This window comes from Eutrigla gurnardus, assembly GCF_963514095.1.
Source record: "Eutrigla gurnardus genome assembly, chromosome: 11".
Classification (NCBI taxonomy): Eukaryota; Metazoa; Chordata; class Actinopteri; order Perciformes; family Triglidae; genus Eutrigla; species Eutrigla gurnardus.
The window spans coordinates 25,685,787-25,702,612 of record NC_139925.1 but is presented as its reverse complement, the minus strand read 5'-3'; the positions used below and the strand labels follow the sequence as shown (position 1 = coordinate 25,702,612).

At 41.3% G+C, this 16,826-nt stretch overlaps 1 protein-coding gene across 6 annotated transcripts in view; it reads left to right on the top strand.

Annotated features, from left to right (window-relative positions):
* Positions 1–16,826, top strand: part of ltbp1 (latent transforming growth factor beta binding protein 1) — a 142,219-nt gene that overhangs the window by 63,841 nt on the left and 61,552 nt on the right. For all 6 annotated transcript variants that reach the window (XM_084021602.1, XM_084021603.1, XM_084021601.1 and 3 more), the window contains exons 6-8: positions 7,965–8,153; positions 11,795–12,096; positions 13,511–13,613. In XM_084021602.1, coding sequence (XP_083877728.1) covers positions 7,965–8,153; positions 11,795–12,096; positions 13,511–13,613 — 594 coding nt within the window. The remainder of the gene's footprint in view (positions 1–7,964; positions 8,154–11,794; positions 12,097–13,510; positions 13,614–16,826) is intronic.

Below are 16,826 nucleotides of genomic sequence, written 5' to 3'. Positions count from 1 at the left end.
TATAGTTATAAAGTCTGGGTATACTGTCTGGTTATACTGTCTGGTTATACTGTCTGGTTATAGTTATACTGTCTGGTTATACTTTCTGGTTATACTGTCTGGTTACAGTTATACTGTCTGGTTATAGTTATAAAGTCTGGGTATACTGTCTGGTTATAGTTACACTGCCTGGTTACAGTTATACTGTCTGGTTAAAGTTATACTGTGTGGTTATAGTTATAAAGTCTGGGTATACTGCCTGGTTACAGTTATACTGTCTGGTTATAGATATACTGTCTGGTTATAGTTATACTCTCTGGTTACAGTTATACTGTCTGGTTATAGTTATACTGTCTGGTTATAGTTATAAAGTCTGGGTATACTGTCTGGTTATACTGTCTGGTTATACTGTCTGGTTATAGTTATACTGTCTGGTTATACTTTCTGGTTATACTGTCTGGTTACAGTTATACTGTCTGGTTATAGTTATAAAGTCTGGGTATACTGTCTGGTTATAGTTACACTGCCTGGTTACAGTTATACTGTCTGGTTAAAGTTATACTGTGTGGTTAAAGTTATACTGCCTGGTTACAGTTATACTGTCTGGTTATAGTTATACTGTCTGGTTACAGTTATACTGTTTGGTTATAGTTATACTGCCTGGTTACAGTTATACTGTCTGGTTATAGTTATACTGCCTGGTTACAGTTATACTGTCTGGTTATAGTTATACTGCCTGGTTACAGTTATAGTGTCTGGTTATAGTTTTACTGCCTGGTTACAGTTATACTGTCTGGTTATAGATATACTGTCTGGTTATAGTTATACTGTCTGGTTACAGTTATACTGTCTGGTTATAGATATACTGTCTGATTATAGTTATACTGTCTGGTTATACTGTCTGGTTACAGTTATACTGTCTGGTTATACTGTCTGGTTATAGTTATACAGTTATACTGCCTGGTTACAGTTATACTGTCTGGTTATAGATATACTGTCTGGTTATAGTTATACTGTCTGGTTATCAGGGCTTGAAGACCTCCGGCACGGTGCCGGAAATCCGGCGTAGCAATATTTTGGTGAAGTGTTTTTTTTTTTTTTTTTTAACTGTAACCAGTCGTTTAAAGTGATAGTTCCAACTACCAATGGTACTCAAGGTAACCAAGGAGTTCTAGCCAATCAGAGCAGAGTAGGGCGGGCCTTAAGTTTCCAGGCACCTCGGACCGGGACAACGTAGCCAGAGCGATTGATAACATCAGCCCAAAGGCAGCCCTGCACACTTTTCATTCAGACAAACTAATGCGACTGCCACAGTTGTTAGATTTCATCAATGAGACCAACATTAATCTAATAAAAAGAATTTAACCAGCCAGCGGCAAACCTCTAAAAGCGTGCGGATAAGTTACTTGGCTCGTTTTTCTCCCCCGGGATGACGACAGAGGTTGGCCCTGGGCGATCAGATCAGTAGACCGGCGCTGCCGCCGCTGTGACAGCCGTTGCCCTGGTCACCGGTCGCGGCTCCCACAGACTCTGCACTGGATTAAACTGTGACTTTCTCGCATGAAAAATATTAAAACTGTGACGTGTTAACAGCGCTAAAGCCAGAATTAAAACAGCTTTTAGCAGCTTTACTGCTATCGCTGTCGATGCTCATAGGCGTAATTTATGGGGGGGATGGGTGGGTTGCAACCCACCCAATAATCCAAACCAGCCACCACAACCCACCCAATATGATATCACAATTATTGATATTGAATGTTCAGCATTATAATCACAACAGTGTGGTAGATTTTCTCAATTTACCAGTAAAAAATAGTGACGTTTGTCTGTGCCCCCTCCCGCTCTGAGATTTGGTTTCGCCCACCTTGCCGGACCTGCGCTTCTCTACTGTCTCTCCCGGTCTCTCCCCGCATCAGCGGTGGTATGAAGAAAGCACGCGAAAAAAAGCAAAAGAATAAAAGTATCTTCCCAACAGGAGGTAGCTACTGCTAGGGCTCCAGTGCCACCACTCACGGTTGCCCCCCCCCCCCCCCCCCCCAGCCGGCGAGTTCGACAGTGCGTGTGCGTATAACCCCGTTCACATACGTCGCTACTCGCCCGTCACTCGCTTTCTCGCTGAATTCTACTCGCTGGCAAAAAAAATTCACTGCCGGCGGCGACTTCAAGCGACAACTCTCTGTGGAACTCTCTGTTGACGGCAACTGTCGATCATCTCTATTCTACATTGTGATTGGTACTCGCTTCACTCGCATCGCAGAAAGTTAAAATAATTTGATCTCCGATCGACCACATCACATCGCCTGTCCTGACCACATTCCACTAGAACACATTCACATTCATTGACAGTTGTCTCTCAGAGATGGGCGAGTGACGACGTATGTGAACGAGGCTTCAGTCAAAACCAAAACACCAAGGAAGGCTGAGGAATAGTCACCCACTTTTATTATTATTATTATTATTATTATTATCATTATTAATAATAATAATAATAATAATAATAAACGAATTGTGTTTTAGTCATTTTTGTTCTCATCTTTTCTTGAATGCTTAAACTCCTCAACCCCATTTAGTATGTCAACATTTGTATCAGTACCAGCAGTTTGTAAGAAATTGGTCAGTAATTGATATGTCATATTTTGTTTCTCAGAATTCACCAAATTGATGCATTAAAATGAAATTATTCAAAATTTTCTCCCGGGGGGGGCATGCCCCCGGACCCCCCTAGAGGATCGCAATCCCCCCACCATAGTCTCCAAAGATCCTGTGGGAAACACTACAAACCCATTTGTAATCGGGACAAAATACTTAAAGTTAGAGACAATTAAGGACCATGAGTCCTAACAAGAACACTTGCACACACTTTAATGTGTATTTTGTACACGTTCAAGACCCATTTTTATGCATTTTCTGAGTCGGTCAACTTTATTTTAGGCACAAACTATATATCTGGGCTGGTAAACCCAAACCTGCCGCAGTGGCTGGTGGCCAAAGAATATATATATATATATATACACACACCTGCTTCACAGGTGGAAATCTCAACCACCCCAATGTTCAACTCAAAGTTACGCCCTTGGTGATGCTAATTTCTGAGGTATTATACGTTAGCATTAAGCTAGCGGACTTTATGCTTAGTGATACTGGCTGTGTGTGTTTTGAATGTTGTTTCAAACTATAATGTGGGTTTACTCTCAAAGTGCACCAGATTAATTCATTTAGATTGCAAATGTTCAGAATTTTCTTCTCCCCAATGCATAAAAAAATTTCAGGCACAGGATTTTTTCCTGCTTCAAGCCCTGGGTTATACTGTCTGGTTATAGTTATACTGTCTGGTTACAGTTATACTGTCTGGTTATAGATATACTGTCTGGTTATAGTTATACTGTCTGGTTATACTGTCTGGTTATACTGTCTGGTTATAGTTATACTGTCTGGTTATACTTTGCTGGTTATACTGTCTGGTTACAGTTATACTGTCTGGTTATAGTTATAAAGTCTGGGTATACTGTCTGGTTATAGTTACACTGCCTGGTTACAGTTATACTGTCTGGTTAAAGTTATACTGTGTGGTTAAAGTTATACTGCCTGGTTACAGATATACTGTCTGGTTATAGTTATACTGTCTGGTTACAGTTATACTGTCTGGTTATAGTTATACTGTCTGGTTATACTATCTGGTTAAAGTAGTTATACTGTCTGGTTATAGTTATACTGTCTGGTTATAGTAGTTATACTGTCTGGTTATACTGTCTGGTTATAGCTATACAGTTATACTGCCTGGTTACAGTTATACTGTCTGGTTATAGATATACTGTCTGGTTATAGTTATACTGTCTGGTTACAGTTATACTGTCTGGTTATAGATATACTGTCTGATTATAGTTATACTGTCTGGTTATACTGTCTGGTTACAGTTATACTGTCTGGTTATACTGTCTGGTTATAGTTATACAGTTATACTGCCTGGTTACAGTTATACTGTCTGGTTATAGATATACTGTCTGGTTATAGTTATACTGTCTGGTTATCAGGGCTTGAAGACCTCCGGCACGGTGCCGGAAATCCGGCGTAGCAATATTTTGGTGAAGTGTTTTTTTTTTTTTTTTTTAACTGTAACCAGTCGTTTAAAGTGATAGTTCCAACTACCAATGGTACTCAAGGTAACCAAGGAGTTCTAGCCAATCAGAGCAGAGTAGGGCGGGCCTTAAGTTTCCAGGCACCTCGGACCGGGACAACGTAGCCAGAGCGATTGATAACATCAGCCCAAAGGCAGCCCTGCACACTTTTCATTCAGACAAACTAATGCGACTGCCACAGTTGTTAGATTTCATCAATGAGACCAACATTAATCTAATAAAAAGAATTTAACCAGCCAGCGGCAAACCTCTAAAAGCGTGCGGATAAGTTACTTGGCTCGTTTTTCTCCCCCGGGATGACGACAGAGGTTGGCCCTGGGCGATCAGATCAGTAGACCGGCGCTGCCGCCGCTGTGACAGCCGTTGCCCTGGTCACCGGTCGCGGCTCCCACAGACTCTGCACTGGATTAAACTGTGACTTTCTCGCATGAAAAATATTAAAACTGTGACGTGTTAACAGCGCTAAAGCCAGAATTAAAACAGCTTTTAGCAGCTTTACTGCTATCGCTGTCGATGCTCATAGGCGTAATTTATGGGGGGGATGGGTGGGTTGCAACCCACCCAATAATCCAAACCAGCCACCACAACCCACCCAATATGATATCACAATTATTGATATTGAATGTTCAGCATTATAATCACAACAGTGTGGTAGATTTTCTCAATTTACCAGTAAAAAATAGTGACGTTTGTCTGTGCCCCCTCCCGCTCTGAGATTTGGTTTCGCCCACCTTGCCGGACCTGCGCTTCTCTACTGTCTCTCCCGGTCTCTCCCCGCATCAGCGGTGGTATGAAGAAAGCACGCGAAAAAAAGCAAAAGAATAAAAGTATCTTCCCAACAGGAGGTAGCTACTGCTAGGGCTCCAGTGCCACCACTCACGGTTGCCCCCCCCCCCCCCCCCCCAGCCGGCGAGTTCGACAGTGCGTGTGCGTATAGCCCCGTTCACATACGTCGCTACTCGCCCGTCACTCGCTTTCTCGCTGAATTCTACTCGCTGGCAAAAAAAATTCACTGCCGGCGGCGACTTCAAGCGACAACTCTCTGTGGAACTCTCTGTTGACGGCAACTGTCGATCATCTCTATTCTACATTGTGATTGGTACTCGCTTCACTCGCATCGCAGAAAGTTAAAATAATTTGATCTCCGATCGACCACATCACATCGCCTGTCCTGACCACATTCCACTAGAACACATTCACATTCATTGACAGTTGTCTCTCAGAGATGGGCGAGTGACGACGTATGTGAACGAGGCTTCAGTCAAAACCAAAACACCAAGGAAGGCTGAGGAATAGTCACCCACTTTTATTATTATTATTATTATTATTATTATCATTATTAATAATAATAATAATAATAATAATAAACGAATTGTGTTTTAGTCATTTTTGTTCTCATCTTTTCTTGAATGCTTAAACTCCTCAACCCCATTTAGTATGTCAACATTTGTATCAGTACCAGCAGTTTGTAAGAAATTGGTCAGTAATTGATATGTCATATTTTGTTTCTCAGAATTCACCAAATTGATGCATTAAAATGAAATTATTCAAAATTTTCTCCCGGGGGGGGCATGCCCCCGGACCCCCCTAGAGGATCGCAATCCCCCCACCATAGTCTCCAAAGATCCTGTGGGAAACACTACAAACCCATTTGTAATCGGGACAAAATACTTAAAGTTAGAGACAATTAAGGACCATGAGTCCTAACAAGAACACTTGCACACACTTTAATGTGTATTTTGTACACGTTCAAGACCCATTTTTATGCATTTTCTGAGTCGGTCAACTTTATTTTAGGCACAAACTATATATCTGGGCTGGTAAACCCAAACCTGCCGCAGTGGCTGGTGGCCAAAGAATATATATATATATATATACACACACCTGCTTCACAGGTGGAAATCTCAACCACCCCAATGTTCAACTCAAAGTTACGCCCTTGGTGATGCTAATTTCTGAGGTATTATACGTTAGCATTAAGCTAGCGGACTTTATGCTTAGTGATACTGGCTGTGTGTGTTTTGAATGTTGTTTCAAACTATAATGTGGGTTTACTCTCAAAGTGCACCAGATTAATTCATTTAGATTGCAAATGTTCAGAATTTTCTTCTCCCCAATGCATAAAAAAATTTCAGGCACAGGATTTTTTCCTGCTTCAAGCCCTGGGTTATACTGTCTGGTTATAGTTATACTGTCTGGTTACAGTTATACTGTCTGGTTATAGATATACTGTCTGGTTATAGTTATACTGTCTGGTTATACTGTCTGGTTATACTGTCTGGTTATAGTTATACTGTCTGGTTATACTTTGCTGGTTATACTGTCTGGTTACAGTTATACTGTCTGGTTATAGTTATAAAGTCTGGGTATACTGTCTGGTTATAGTTACACTGCCTGGTTACAGTTATACTGTCTGGTTAAAGTTATACTGTGTGGTTAAAGTTATACTGCCTGGTTACAGATATACTGTCTGGTTATAGTTATACTGTCTGGTTACAGTTATACTGTCTGGTTATAGTTATACTGTCTGGTTATACTATCTGGTTAAAGTAGTTATACTGTCTGGTTATAGTTATACTGTCTGGTTATAGTAGTTATACTGTCTGGTTATACTGTCTGGTTATAGCTATACAGTTATACTGCCTGGTTACAGTTATACTGTCTGGTTATAGATATACTGTCTGGTTATAGTTATACTGTCTGGTTACAGTTATACTGTCTGGTTATAGATATACTGTCTGGTTATAGTTATACTGTCTGGTTATACTGTCTGGTTACAGTTATACTGTCTGGTTATAGATATACTGTCTGGTTATAGTTATACTGTCTGGTTATACTGTCTGGTTACAGTTATACTGTCTGGTTATACTGTCTGGTTATAGTTATACAGTTATACTGCCTGGTTACAGTTATACTGTCTGGTTATAGATATACTGTCTGGTTATAGTTATACTGTCTGGTTATACTGTCTGGTTATAGTTATACTGTCTGGTTACAGTTATACTGTCTGGTTATAGATATACTGTCTGGTTATAGTTATACTGTCTGGTTATACTGTCTGGTTATACTGTCTGGTTATACTGTCTGGTTATAGTTATACTGTCTGGTTATACTTTCTGGTTATACTGTCTGGTTACAGTTATACTGTCTGGTTATAGTTATAAAGTCTGGTTATACTGTCTGGTTATAGTTATACTGTCTGGTTATACTTTCTGGTTATACTGTCTGGTTACAGTTATACTGTCTGGTTATAGTTATAAAGTCTGGGTATACTGTCTGGTTATAGTTACACTGCCTGGTTACAGTTATACTGTCTGGTTAAAGTTATACTGTGTGGTTAAAGTTATACTGCCTGGTTACAGTTATACTGTCTGGTTATAGTTATACTGTCTGGTTACAGTTATACTGTCTGGTTATAGTTATACTGCCTGGTTACAGTTATACTGTCTGGTTATAGTTATACTGCCTGGTTACAGTTATAGTGTCTGGTTATAGTTATACTGCCTGGTTACAGTTATAGTGTCTGGTTATAGTTATACTGCCTGGTTATAGTTATACTGTCTGGTTATAGTTAAACTGTCTGGTTAAAGTTATGGTCGTGAGCTCGTGAGATCACCTTTGTTGGATGAATGACCTGCACAGTTTGGATTCCTTGTCATTCTATCAACAAGACATTTGCTCAGCGTCCAGACGATCCAACTGTGACGTACTTAAACCTAATTACTGACAGATGTGTTGAAAAGTCAGACAAACTGGGATCCAAATCCACCCACACATGTGTTTATGATGGCAGGTTTGTGTTTGTGTGTGGGACCACCAGAGCATCAACCTTCTTTTCTCTCCCCTCAGTCGTCTGTCACCTGCCGTGTATGAATGGCGGGAAGTGCAGCACCAGGGACAAGTGTCAGTGCCCGCCCAACTTTACCGGAAAGTTCTGCCAGATGCCTGTTCAGAACGGACACCAGCCAGGCTACAGCCAGACGGAGGTCCACTCCACACACACGCTGCCCCTGACCTACAGCAACGGCCAGAATCCTGGTGAGTGAATATTGGGTTTGTGGTGCACTGAAGGTCATTCAAGGCACAATTCACAAATGCTGAAGCTCTGGGGTCGGGCCAGCAGTATGGGAAGTGAAGGTTATTTGTCTGTGTACCAAGATGGTGCCTCAATCATCACAAAACTGCACATTTTACAGCGTTTCCTCTAGGAGTGTGGTGCACACGATTTAACAGGCTGTAGGAATGAAATAAAGTCTTCACAGAACAAACGTAAGAACTTATTTATTTACAAGTATTTACTTATACTTTCAACTCTGCCCGCTGCACAATATCACGTCCAAACAACGTCTTTTCTACATCGTTGTTGCACGTCCAATGTCGGTCCCCTGAAGGTGCTGAATGTGATGCCAGATGACGTCTTTTTCCTGACATCTACCCAGCGTCCAACATTGACGTCCACAGGACATCTGTATCAGGGCTAATTGTGGCCCAAATGTTGTCGTTGTGGATGTCTTTTCTCCGTCGATTTAAACTCATTTTAGACACTGTTTTTATATAGCTTCTTGGCTCTGTGCATAACTGTAGTCCCAAGCTACTGATTACATTCGTAAAAGCAGCAGCTAGTGGCTATGCTTCCTTGGGTAATGTAAGCTGACCAACTAGCTAGCCAGCTAGCATGATATTGCTAACAATAATGTTTGTCAAAATAAACACATTTTCCGAAGATACATATCTGCATGGGCTTCGGTGGATATGCATAATCAACAGGGAAACACAATGCAAGTAATGCACGTTTATTCACACATATTTCAACATCTCGACAAGGAAACTTGAAAATGTACAATCTGGGGTAAAGACAGTTTTTTTTTTAAATAATTGAACAGAAACCGAGCAGGTAGAATTACACATTCAGCAGTGGTGAGATCGTGGCTGTGCCCAGACAACAGACAACATCCGTCTTGCCATCTGATGCAACACTGGCGCTATCTGTAAAGATAGAAATCAGTGTGTCATTAATTTTATTTGTATTTGTTTAACTGTAATATGATTGATACCAGGTAGTCTGCACTAGGTTTGGGAGTATAGAGATTGAATGGCCCCAAGAAGTGACCCCCTCACCCCATACTCCATGCAGCACCTCCCACAAAATATCCCGGAGGACCTGGTCATACCCCTTCTCCAAGTCCACAAAGCACGATGGAACCCACATTGTTCCTCTTCAATCAGAGGTTCGACTATTAGCTGAACCCTCCTTTCCAGCACCTTGGAGTAGACTTTACAAGGGAGGCTGAGTAGTGCGATACCCCTGTAGTTGGTACACACTCTCTGGTCCCCCTTTTTGAAGAGGGGGACCACCACCCCGGTCTGCCACTCCACTGTCCCTGACTTCCATGCAATGTTGAAGAGACGTGTCATCCAATACAGCCCCTCCACCACCAAAGCCTTCAGCATTTCTGAAAATGCAATCAGGAATATTTTTATACATAGTTTATACAAACATTGGAGACAATTATTTTACTGACATTTATTGAAGGAGCGTTATCAGTATCATGATTCACTGGGCTCTAAGTGTGAACTATTTTATGATTTTACATGTGAACATAGCAAACAGATTAAACGTTTGAACATAGCAAACAGTTTTGCCCAGTTATTACATTTGCTTTAGTTAGACTTTAGACTTGGCCAGCATTTAAATGTAGGCCCACTGAGTTCTCTAACGTTTAAGTTTGGTTATCTGAACCATCATTTCACGATATAGCTATAATTAGTTGTCTCCTTACCCCCCTCTCCCCGTCTCTCCTCGGCTGCGTATCGCTCAAAAATTCTAGAGCTTGTCGACGTGTCTTCACTGTCGTGTCAAATTAAAAGCCCTTGCAGAGTCGTGTATCTATCACATTCATAAAAGTCTGAAGCAGCAGCAATCAGCAGCAGCAGTAAACTCTGCTTCATTGGTACGTCATGTTTGGTTGTTGAAGGAGAACTCCGGTGACTTAGTGTTACACTTCCATGAAGTTGGCCTGTCAGAGAGATGTAGATGTGGTGCTACACATGGTTTATATAAGTAAACACACAAAAGGAAAAATCCAGCTATGAAACAGAGAGCGAATGCAAGTTTAAGGCACTTCAGCTTCGGCTTCACTGATCACAGTTGATCTACAATAGACAATATATTAATAAAAGTTACATTTCATCCTTTAAATTTGAGCATATACAAGTTCCTTCCTTCCTCCAAGTTGACAACAAGTTGACAACAAATTAATCTGTAAGCATTAATGCAAAACATCTTTTTCCTGGTCCAACTTCTCATTGTGATGGTTTGCTGCTTTGTTTCTGTTTAATGTCTAGATACTACTTTGTATTACTTTATATTTCTTAATTACACAAATTAGGCCCTGCGATAGACTGGCGTCCTGTCCAGGGTGTACCCTGCCTTCGCCCAATGACAGCTGGGATCGGCTCCAGCCCCCCCGCGACCCTGAATACTGGATAAGCGGTAGAAAATGGATGGATGGATGGAATTACACAAATTAAGGAAATTACTTTTGGATTACCACAGCAGCCCGAGTATGAATGTTTTCATAATTAGGGATGGGTCCATTTTCTCATTGATTGCGACGAAAAACACTCAAAATTAGTTTATCCTGGTGAGTTTTCATTATCGGAATAATCATGAAAAAAATCTATCATGGGAAAGAAGTGAAACAGAGCCTGATTTATTATTATTATTTATTATTTTTAAAATATGTTGCTATTTTTTTTTTTAGGTTTGTTGTTTGTTACAAGCTTTAAAAAACAGATGTGTCTTGTCTTTGATGTATGACGGCGTATTAGGGCCAAGTATGAAAAAAAAAAAAAAATTACGGACCCGGGGGAGGGAGGTAATATTTCGAGAAAAATTTCGCAGATTTATGAGATTAAAGTGGCAAATTTACAAGAAAACAAAGTCGCAGATTTACGAGTTTAAAAAGTGGCAAATTTATGAGAAAAAAGTCGGAAAAATAGTGTTTCGTATTTTTTTCCTCGAAATATTACCCCCCTCCCCCTCCGTAATTCTTTTTTTCATACTTGGCCCTAATACGCCGTCGTATTGATGCAATAAAACAATGTTTCTGAATAAAATGTGAAAAAGGCTATTCGTTAAATGGCAGCAAAACAATTTTAGGAGTTTTAAGCAACTTTCCATGATTATCGGGATAATATTGTCAATACCGATTATTTTGGCGAGAATAATCATGACATTAAATTTTCATATCGTCCCACGCCTATTTATAAATATATTTTCACATATCACCTTAGAAAAAAATAAATAATATTATAAACTGTGGATATCAACAGTTGCCAATAAGATATTATTTTACTCCCAGTATGGATCAAAATGCTGGATACTACAATTCCCATGATGTAACAAAGCAAATTTTCAACTCACGTTAATTTGGATCATTTGTGTCCTATCTATGTTCATAACATCATCGATTGGTGCTCGGTTGATTTCACCCAGGCCAGCTGGATTCACTGGATCTAGATAGACACATCAGCTGGTTTACTACAGCTGGATGAACCCAGAATAAACTGTTAAACTCTGATTTAGTTGTAATATACAGATATGAATTTTGTGTTTTCGCCTGTGGAATTTGCGTCTTTGTTTTGACTTTGTATGAACTCATGCTGTGTGCCTCCAGTATTCAACCCCAGCATCGTCAACATCCACATCAAGCATCCTCCAGAGGCCTCCGTCCAGGTCCACCAGGTGTCGCAGCTGGATAACTACCACAACAACGGGCACCAGCTGAAAGGCTCCCAGTCGGGCTCCTCTTCATCCACCAGCTACACCTACCACCACACAGAGAGCAGCCAGAAGGTCCAGCACCACGGCTACAACATAGTTTACCCTGGCCAGCATGGCTACCAGGTCCCCCAGTACCAGCCTGTTACCTCCAAGAACACTCTGGGTCGCTGCTTCCAGGAGACGGCAGGGAGTCAGGTACGCTCACGCAATCATGCACTGCACGTTAGAACATCTTAGAACTTCTGACGGAACAACAAAGATTTACTTATAGAAAGGGAAAGAGACCCTTTCTTCAGAAATATGTACATGTCGCAGTTGAAGTGTGGTTTTGTCTCAGCCATCCAGAAGACAACATTTTAACACTGAATTAAAACTGTTAGCAGCATCTACATGTTCATACGTCAAAATCCATATTTCAACACACTCAAGTTCTACACAATCCAGACAAGAGCATTTCAGAGCAGCAGGTGTTTCAGTTTAAACAGAGACCCCCTTAACTGGTGACTTTCAGCTCGTAGTTACTTCAGCAATCGGTTGGTGTAGATAATAAATAATTCAATTGAATTCAATTTCATTTATAGTGTACACCATAGGGTATTTCAGTTGTAGAGGAAGAGAGAGTCTATGGTGACCACACAGGTTCTGTTCAGAAGGTAAGAATGAAAGCAACCAAGGGCAGTGTCCCTGATACAAACCCATGATTTAGAAAATGTATTAAAATGTGATGTACGGTGTCAAAGGCGGCACTTATATCTCTCACTCTCCTCTGTCTGCGGTGAAAAGTGGGTCGTTGGTTACCTTGGTTTCCCTGGTTACCCAGGTTACCCTAGGAGGGCAGTTTCAGCGTGTAAAACTCTAAAGCCGGATTGAAATTTCCCAAATTGTTTATTGTGTGCCATAAAAGATAAAAGTTTAGTAGAAACAATTTCTAAAACTTTGAAGTGAAGTTTAGAAGGAAAAAACAGACGCAGGAGGAGCAGAGTGGAGTCAGCCAGCTCAGGTGGAGCTGGGAAAGCAGGAGCATCGTCAGGATGGATGGAGGCCTGAAGCGGTTGGGAAGAGACGGAGGAGGTTGGTGTGGCAGTAGTGCCCGGTGACCCTGCAGCTTGCGGGCGTGTGGCGTGCATCAAAGCCATCAGGGAAAGGTGGCCGCAGAGGCCGACGCCGACGGTAACGCTGGGGAGGGCCGTGTTATGGTAGATTGATCTCTGTGGACCCGATGAATAGAAAAAACTCAAAGACCTTTTAAGCATGGATCGGGGCAAGAACAGGCCAGTAAAATTGACAAATGTGTGGTGCCACAGCTACAAGCAAGGCACCCACCCTTGATATCGAGCCCTGGGGGGAGATGAGGGAATGTGAAATGAAGAACCCATTTATTGTCTCACTGTAAAAAATCCCAATGTTGAGTTTAAGTAAAGGTCATAAATCCTGAGTCACTTCACCACTAGGTCACATTCCACCAAGCAGCTGTAGCGTAAAGATAAGAGACTGTCAGTATGGGCTTATCTCCATGTGTGGTCACCTGATTGAGCACTTTTGTTCAAATAAAAATAATAATTCCTCTTCCTTTCTGCTCTCCCACTCTGTATCCATCTGTATGTGTCAGTGTGGGAAGGCTCTGCCAGGTCTCACTAAGCAGGAGCAGTGCTGTGGGAGCATTGGGACGTCCTGGGGCTTCCACAAATGCCAGAAGTGTCCAAAGCAACCATGTAAGTACGGCTGACTCCTCTCAGGTGTCGGCCCTTTTTGAACCTCTGCATACCTTGAATGATTTGCTGTTGTGTGTGTGTGTGTGTGTGTGTGTGTGTGTGTGTGTGTGTGTGTGGGAGATGGGGAGGGGTCGCCAGCCTGAACATAGCGGTGCTTTTGATGAAGTAGCTATCTATGGAACATGTGTTTGAAGTCACAGCAGCTGTGAGGAGCATGAAAAGACACGTTCTAGTGTTAGAGCTACAGAACAGGACTTCTCCCAGCTCAACCGAGGAGAGGCCTGGTAGGTTTATGTAAACAGTATTAGAATATTTAAAGAATATTTTCATGAATAGTTAACTAACCTACTGTTTCTAACCGGTAACCAGTGTTGGGCAAGTTACTTTTGCATTACTTTTGCATTACTTTTCGCCAAAATAAAAGGAAATATGGATTTTTTGTTCTCAATAGATCTTCTTGTGTTCAATGCAGCTCATTACACAGCAGGATGTGATGTTATTCGCTTCAAAATAAAATAACGAAAAACGGAAAATGACTCGTATCCCGTTATTCGTTTTAAAAACGGAAAACGAGAAACAGAAAACGACTCGTTAACTGATATTAGATATTGTGTTCATGAATGGGATTCGGGGATAAAATAACAGTGCCATTTTTCATTCCAGATTTGCCGTTCGTCTTTTTTAATGACCTTGAAGGCGCTGTGTTATGCTGTGAAATTACCTGAAAGCCTACCTGAGACATTTAGGGGGAGCTCTAAAACACTGTTCAGAAACGCTCTGACAGCGTCTGACGCTCACGTTTTGAAATAAACCTACTGTTTTAAACTCGCACCAAAAGCGTTATGAAGCAGACATAAAAGCGGTCCAAAACCGACGGGGAGAATCGGAGCCTCCGCCCCTCAGCTGTTGATCCTAGGTGTGCCGGGTCGGCCGCGCTCTGACCCGCTCCGTGAGTCGGTGTCCAGCTCATGGAGCCTGCTAACAACAGCGCTTAATTAACATAGTGTAGAGTCACACGGCCGGCTTTCACACTTTTCCAAAAGTGGAGCGTATGCCCATCTCGGATCGCGAATGTAGAGTCAATTGATTTTGGGTTTAAAATGCATTGTAACGCGCGTTACTGAGATTTGTACCGAGTAAAATATTACCATTTTTTTTTTTGGAATGCCTTACATTACCGCGTTACAGCAAAACGTAATGCATTACAGTAATGCATCACTTTTGTAACACGTTACTCCCAACACTGCCGGTAACACACACACTATAACTTAGATTCACATTCAGCTGCCACCAACACACCTGCCATGTGTGAATTCGATTGGTTGAAAGGTTGTGGATGCGATGGACATACATACATATGTAGTCTAGGCCGAGAACACCAACAACACGCATCACCATCCAAATCGGTGTCGAACCTTTCCCAACGATACCCGGCCCGGCACCAGAGGCAGGAAGCTTCAAAGTAAAACAGGAAATGAACTAAACACAACCCAAGGTTCAGAGCAAGTTCACACTTTTGTTCATAATTTGCATTTGAAATATGACAAACACTGTTTGTCTGTCATGCAGACGTTTAGCCCACATGCTTCACAAACACATTGAGAGGGACATTTCAGCCGTGTTCACATATTTCAGTGGGCGTCACTACAAAGCCAGATATTTGTCTCTGTGTGAAACGGTGTGAAACAGTCCATTGTGCCATGGAGACACTGGTAGCTGGTAAATAAATTGGCTTTATTGGTCAAACAAACATGGCTTTATTGTTTCCTGTTGAGCAAAACTTCAATCTGCTTTCTGGTATTTGGGTACCGGCTGGTGCCTTTGTCCAGCGTAACAGCAGCGGCCGGGCTCTAGAACATGTCAGGCTGGTTTACTGTGAGCTGCCTGAGCAGCTTTCAGCTCTCTAACCTTGACTGCTTCCTCCACGTCTGTCATTCATTCCCACCGTCTTCACCCTCTCTTCAGCTCGTGTTCAACAGTGTTTTTATTGTTTTATGTTATTAGTTTGGTTTTCATTTTTGAAGAGTATTTTATTCTTGTAAAGCCATTTGTGGACTGTGTTCTATAAAATGTGCTATACTACATAAACATATTATTATTATTAGTCAGTTCAGTATTTTGTAGCTCAATTCCGTGCTGTTCTTTTAATAGGAGGACATTAAAATCAATATTCATGCAATAACTCTATAATACATTATTGTAAAGTATTTCTAATGTCATAATTGTGTCTGTGAATCTAACTGGGGGTGCTTGTAGTTGAGTGGGATAGAATCGCTGCTCGTGCTGCTGATGAATGAAGCAAACACCTAATTGCTTCTTTTTGAATTGATAACTCAACGACATTATAATGAGACGTCCTGTGTTTCTCTCCTGCCTTCTATCTTAATCCTGTGCGGATAGAAACATTGGCATCTCTGTTCAAGTTGACCAAGCTTTAATGACTCTACATAGAATTATATATATTTCCAGAATAGAATATTACAATACAGCAAATTAATGAAGAATGACGTTGACTTTAAATTCATATATGCATGCAAGGGGATTTATTTAGAGAGAGAAAAAACAAAAAAAATCCTGCACAATTTCATAACAAAATATAATTGGTATGGTTGTTATTTTCAAGGAAAAATAAAAGTGTGGCTGCAAAGGCCGAGGCCACATTGTGCATCACATTGCCATACATTTTGCCACTCATGCACAAAACACTATGAACCTATTCTATATATTTAAAGTGGCTTTAATACATATGTTTAAAAACAACAATGTAGAAAATGACAATGAATTTAGGCTCATTGTATATCTATCCAGCCCACATCTATACTGCTTTGGCTCATTTGGTTCATTCTCACACACTCAGCAAAAGTTAGCTACTCTCTAGTGAACACACACAGTGGAGCATTTAGCAGCTAAACAGAGACATGTCCTTAAAGGTGGATGGGTGGATGGAGGATTGGGTGGATGGATGGATGAATGATTGATGAATGATTGATGGATGGATGGATGGGTGGGTGGATGGATGGATGGATGGAGGGATGATGGATGGATGGATGGATGGATAGATGATGGATGGATGGATGGATGGATGGATGGATGGATGGATGGATGGATGGGTGGGTGGGTGGATGGATGGATGGATGGATGGAGGGATGATGGATGGATGGATGGATGGATAGATGATGGATAGATGATGGATGGATGGATAGATGATGGATG